The following is a 6,000-nucleotide window of genomic DNA, read 5'->3' as shown; positions in this document are numbered from 1 at the left end:
TCTGTGCAAAATTTCTACACCTGGAACCACTTAACCTATGGGAAATTCATGCAGTTTTGCCTTGCCAAAGGCTAGGAACTGCATTTTTCCCAGTTTTAGCCCTCTCTGTTTCCCTGCCATTTCATATCAGGCAGCTTCCCATCCTTAGAGCTCTCTAGGAAAAAAAGACAGCAAGAAATACTAACGTGTCTCAAGGATCTAATCTGTGATTGAGATGCTAGTCTCTAATGTAATTGTGAAATTATAGTTTCCTGGAAGAGGGGATAGATAGTAGAAAGGAGATAGTTGATAGATGGATATGTGGATGGGAGGATGGTTGGAGGGGTATATAGATATATAAGACAGAAGTAATTGGATATGTAAAAGCCACATAATCCTTTTCTACATTTATTTCCAGCTTTTAATGTACTTGATATCTAATGCCTATTTATATCATATAAAAGAACATGAAGCTACCTTGTAGGTTTTGTGTAGCCCTGTGAGCTTAACAATGCATTTGTTACCAAATTGTATTCTAAAACATGAAGCATAGAATTCTCATGCATCGCAAATGTTTTCCTATTCATCACACTTCATGGGAACTTATTCATATGAGAACTTCTACTGCAATCATCAAAGGATGTGTTTTGACTAAACAGTATAACATTATTACCTTTCCTCACAGCAGGAAATGATATCAGTAAGTACAAACAAGTTAAAATACCAAATTCATATAATTTCTAGAAAGATTTTGAAAAATCTTATTGTAACCCAGAACTACCCAGTGCTAACCTGGTTAGAAAAATACATTAATTTCACATTAATATTCAACAATGTCAATACGGCTTCTATACAGGACCAAGTAAAATAGATTGGGATTCATTATTACATTCATTTAAGAAATATTTATTGGTCACATACCATGTGCTAGAAACAATTTTAGACAAGAACAAATGAAAAAGTCCGACAACCCCTTGCCCAATTAGAGTTTACATTCTAATAAAGGATAAAGGCAATAACAAGTAACATATATATAATGTACTTGCTGCAAAGTAGCTGAGTGATTTGATGCAAAGACAGGCAGAGCAAGGGACACAGTGGGAGAGAGTGGTCCGGTAGGCCTTTCTGAGGAAGTTGCAATTGATCACGGACTTGAATGAAGTGAGGGAATGAAAAATAGAAATGTTTGGAGGAAGATTGCTTCAGGCCTAGAGCATGGCATTAGAAGAGTCAGAGCACACAGAGATAAGCAGACACAGGATAATATATGACCTTGTATGTCAGGTCAGAAAACTGATTTATATTTCAAATGCGCTGTGAAGCCCTTGGGATCACTCAGTGCTAGAAAAGAAAGGGATCTGTGCATTCCAGCAGAATAAGGTCAGCTGTTACGATGCTGGGCTGATATTTATTGAACTCTTGTGCTTTGTCTGGTACTACGTGTGCTTCCTATTTTACTTATTCTTCACAACAATCGTGTGAAATACATACATTGGACCTCGTTTTACCGATCACAACCTCAGATACGGAAAGATTAGACAGTTCGATAAAGTTCACACAATTATTTAAATAAAAGTGAACTAATTCAAACTCAGATCTGATAGGCTCAAGCTATGTGCTTAGTGAACAACTATTATTGCTAACATTTTCTGATCCCTATAAAGGATTTCAATATTTTCCTGTTTCAACCACTAGTAACTTAAGACTTACACATAAACCTGTAAGTTAATGAAGGGTGCAGTTTAAGTAGTGCAGGTATTAATGCAAAGCTGTGCTATTTCATAAATATCATTGCATTGATTTACCTTTATTAAAATTTACAAAAATGAGACCTTAATGTCATGTCTTTAGCTTAGGATACAGCTGTGTTCTTGCAACAGCTGTGTGACTAGAAAAAAAGGTTAAAATAGTTATTGAAATATTACCAAGTATAACTTCTAGAAAATTGCAACTTCTCTACTAGAATCAGAGAGTATTTTCTTGATATAGTTTAAAAGGACACTTTCTAGATTAGCAAATCGGTATCCAGCCCTGAATCTCTTTTCCTATGTACCCTATGATTGACAATCCTATCATTAACTAAACCAGAATTTATTTTAACACATCTTCTTAGTGCCACTGGACTCAAACACTAAACTTAGTGATGCAGATACTGCATTTTTATAAGGTGTTCATCCAAGTTGATAAGTTGTTTATAAGGCTTTCATTCATGACTGAACTAACTGCAAGCCTCCGAAGACCCTATTTCTTTTTTTCTAATCTATTTTCCATGGATTGCTTCATCTGCTGTTTATCATACATTCCAGTTCAACCAAGATTATATAGCACTATTTTCTAAATACAGGGTACAGCCATTCATGGAATAATTCATGAAAATTTCCCTAACTATACTCTTTCAATTTTTATGTCCATATGATAGGAATATAAATGTTCTCTCAACCCATACATTTTTTTACCTGCAAGTTTTTACTTTATTTTTGAATTTTGTTTTGTTTACTGTTCCTACTTTTCCCTAAGTAAATAACGATGTGAATATACCAGGAGTTACTACAGCTTATGTCCTCTCTACTACATTTAATATCTTCCTAAATTGTTGTATTTCAAGTCTGATTTTCTCAGGCTTTTGTAAAATGGTGATATCTGTGTTGCTGACATAATGGTACCTGATTGATACTGATGAAAAAATTCTCTTCTATTACATGGTATGGATGGTATTGTCTTAAAGTACAGAGAAAAAATATATTGTAGCTATTGAACTACTCCAACTTTAGCTCAAAATTATTTGAAGTACTTGATTAGAACATATATGGTCAATTTGGTTCAGCTCAGTTTCACATGCTATTAATAAAAAATGAACACATAAAGCTATTTTGAGGACACAGTATTCACTACTTTCTTTCTGTTCAACCTGTGAATTTTGAATTCCACTTTGATTTGGATAGAATAATTGAGAATCATTCTTACAAGGTTGATTAAAATTAAAGTGTTTTATTATCTTACTATCTAATGTTACCTTAAAGCTTTATGTCCAGGACCTTAGCATACTTCCTTCATAATGTTACCATAAAAGTAACTATTGTACCTAATTTTATATTCCATAATAAAAAAAATGACACAGAAGAATCAGTTATAGTCTAATCTCTTAATAAAAAAGGAAATGCTGAGAATTTTATCATGTTTTATTTTATGCATGGTAAGAGCAGGGCAGCTGATTGTAACATTTAGGATGAATAATAACTCCAGTTTGAATCCAGTACTCCTTTCATTTATATTATTTTTAGTAGCAATAAAATTAGAAATCAAAAACTAAAATTAAACAAATTTCACACTTTCTACCATTTTCTTAAAGTTCAAATTTAATGTTCAGTAAATGTTGATATGTGTTTTATCATAGTATTGTGACATGATAAAGATGTATTTTGGATACATAAGAAAATAACATATGAAAATCTCCTAAACAAAGTCTATGTCCCTTTTTTTATATAAAGCTGTAATATCAAAGAGAATACAAATTTACACTATATCTTTGAGTAATTAACAGATACAAAGCATCTGTCTAAATTTGAAATCAGTTTTAAAATATGGTTTTGATGACATTTTTAAAATATCAAACTAGAATGAATCATAGACTCTCAGTCAGAAGCTTGCTTATTCATAGAAAAGAAACAGTTTTTAAAAGATATATATATCTTTTAAAAGATATATATATATTTTAAAAGATATATATACTTTTTTTAAAGATATATATATACTTTTTTTTTTAAAAGATATATATATCTTTTAAAAGATATATATACTGATATATATATATATCAGTATATAACCACTGAGATTCTCCTAGGTGTTTATCTCTGTAGAGTATCGGGAGCTTAACACACATAAACTCTTCACTCTTACTTTGTAAGATTTTAAAAATGGATAAATGAAATAATATTAAGACAATCTAGATCAGGGACCTTTTCACATTAAACTTTCAAAAATTTTGAGAATTTGTATTGGATGGTATTGGAAAAATGTCAGAGGAGTATTTCAGGGGCACACTAGAGCTGGCCTGCCTAGACACCCGAGAGCTGACTGTTAGCTTCACTGCCCCATACCTGCAGTCAGTGACAATGGATGGGTAGCTTGAAATAACCATGGGATACTTACCCCAAGAATATCAGAAAACATTATAAATTGGGTCTTTTCCTTTTTCCCAAGAACCAGAGTATACAACTCTTTACCAAGAGACTACCAGTTTGCCCAAATACACATTAGCATTTAAAAAAATTTATTAATAAAAAAGCCCTAATTATTTGACTGCATAGCCGAACCAAACATGCATGCTAATCTTTTAAAGCGAGGTCCCAATTCATTAAGGTAATCATAGTTTTCATCCTCATCAAAGACTGCTGACCCTAAAGAGCTCAGGGATCCAGCTAAGGACCCTGTCCCCTCAAAAGCATAGGTCTGGAGGGAGTCAAAAGGAGGGGCACAGGGATCAGTGTTAGCCTCTTCGAGCTTTTCTAGAATGAATTTCCTGAATACGGCACTATCTGGGCCAACCTGCAAAGACTGCCTGTACAGGCTCCGAATCTCTACCCTGGTGGCTCTCCGAGTCTTGCGTTCCCGCATGACTGTGCCACCCTGCAGCTCCACTATGTCAAATGCCTCTGTATCCTCCTCTCCGCCACCTTCATCATCATATCTGAATATATTCTCTCTGAAATCTTCACCTTTCTCAGGAAATAGAGTCTGTTTCCTTCGTTGTTTCAGACCTAGGTTCAAAAAAATAAACCCTGTCAAAGAGAGCATACAAGAACATTAATTAACACAAATATAATACAATATTATATATTATAAATACATATGCTTCATATTACCAATAATATTACTATTATATTATAAATATATAATAAATATCATATATTAGTATGTTATATATTTATACTAAACACATTATTAAATATTGTATGTTACAATATTTTATATTATATATTATACATAAAAATATGTACTATTTAATAAATATTATGTCATAATATATAAGATATTGTTAAATATTGTTATTTATAATAAACTATATAATTCTTGCTTCTGTTACAAGCTCAAGACATAAGCTTCGATTTTCTGATTATAAGACAAAAAGATATATTTGCTATTGAAAATTTACTGAAGGGACTTGCAGAATGACAAGGAAGTATAACAATCTTTCTGGCTGATGGTTTAAAGTAGAAAAACATCATAAAAATATAGTGAATTGGGCTTCCCTGGTGGCGCAGTGGTTGAGAGTCCACCTGCTGGTGCAGGGGGCGCGGGTTCGTGCCCCGGTCCGGGAGGATCCCGCGTGCCGCGGAGCGGCTGGGCCCGTGAGCCGTGGCCACTAGGCCTGCGCGTCCGGAGCCTGTGCTCCGCGACGGGAGAGGTCGCGGCGGTGAGAGGCCCGTGTACCGCAAAAAAAAAAAAAATAAATAATAATAATAATAATATATATATATATATATAGTGAATTGTTTATGATGATCAATTTAAGATTAAAAATTTTATATTTTTCTTATATATTGAAAACGGAACAAAGCAGAATCTATATGCATCTGCCAATCTCAGTAACCAATGATCCATGTTAGTGGAAGTTAAGCACACAGAACTGATTTGTTTTTCGCCATTGAGACAAATTCTGTGGCATAATTATTTTCTAAGTTAATATTTATTGACTACAAAGTATGTACCAGTCATTTTTCTGAAAGCTTTACATTTATTCATTGATTAGTTATGATACCCGTATTTTATTATAATTCTCTATTAAAGATAAGGAAACTGAAGTGCAGAGAGATTAAGTCACATACCCAGAGTCACACAGCTAGGAAACAAAAAGCTGGCATTCAAAACCAGAAAGTTGGTTCAGAATCCGTGCTTTGTTATACCATATTAATTTCAGAAATTCCAAACCTATCAGGTTTCTGAATCATAACACTGGTATGTCCACATCGATCAATTATATAAGATAATTTTAGCATTGTGTAGAAATAGAACAATTTCAGA

At 33.3% G+C, this 6,000-nt stretch overlaps 1 protein-coding gene across 1 annotated transcript in view; it reads right to left on the bottom strand.

Annotated features, from left to right (window-relative positions):
• Positions 1–4,224: 4,224 nt before the first annotated feature.
• CDH19 (cadherin 19) overlaps positions 4,225–6,000 on the bottom strand; it is a 49,643-nt gene continuing 47,867 nt past the window's right edge. The window contains exon 11 of the mRNA XM_079942910.1: positions 4,225–4,757. Coding sequence (XP_079799036.1) covers positions 4,267–4,757 — 491 coding nt within the window. The 3' untranslated portion in view covers positions 4,225–4,266. The remainder of the gene's footprint in view (positions 4,758–6,000) is intronic.

The sequence above is a fragment of the Stenella coeruleoalba genome (genome assembly GCF_951394435.1).
Source record: "Stenella coeruleoalba genome assembly, chromosome: 14".
In the NCBI taxonomy this organism is placed as follows: Eukaryota; Metazoa; Chordata; class Mammalia; order Artiodactyla; family Delphinidae; genus Stenella; species Stenella coeruleoalba.
The sequence above is the reverse complement of the archived record's forward strand: the minus strand, read 5'-3'. Positions and strand labels throughout refer to the sequence as shown.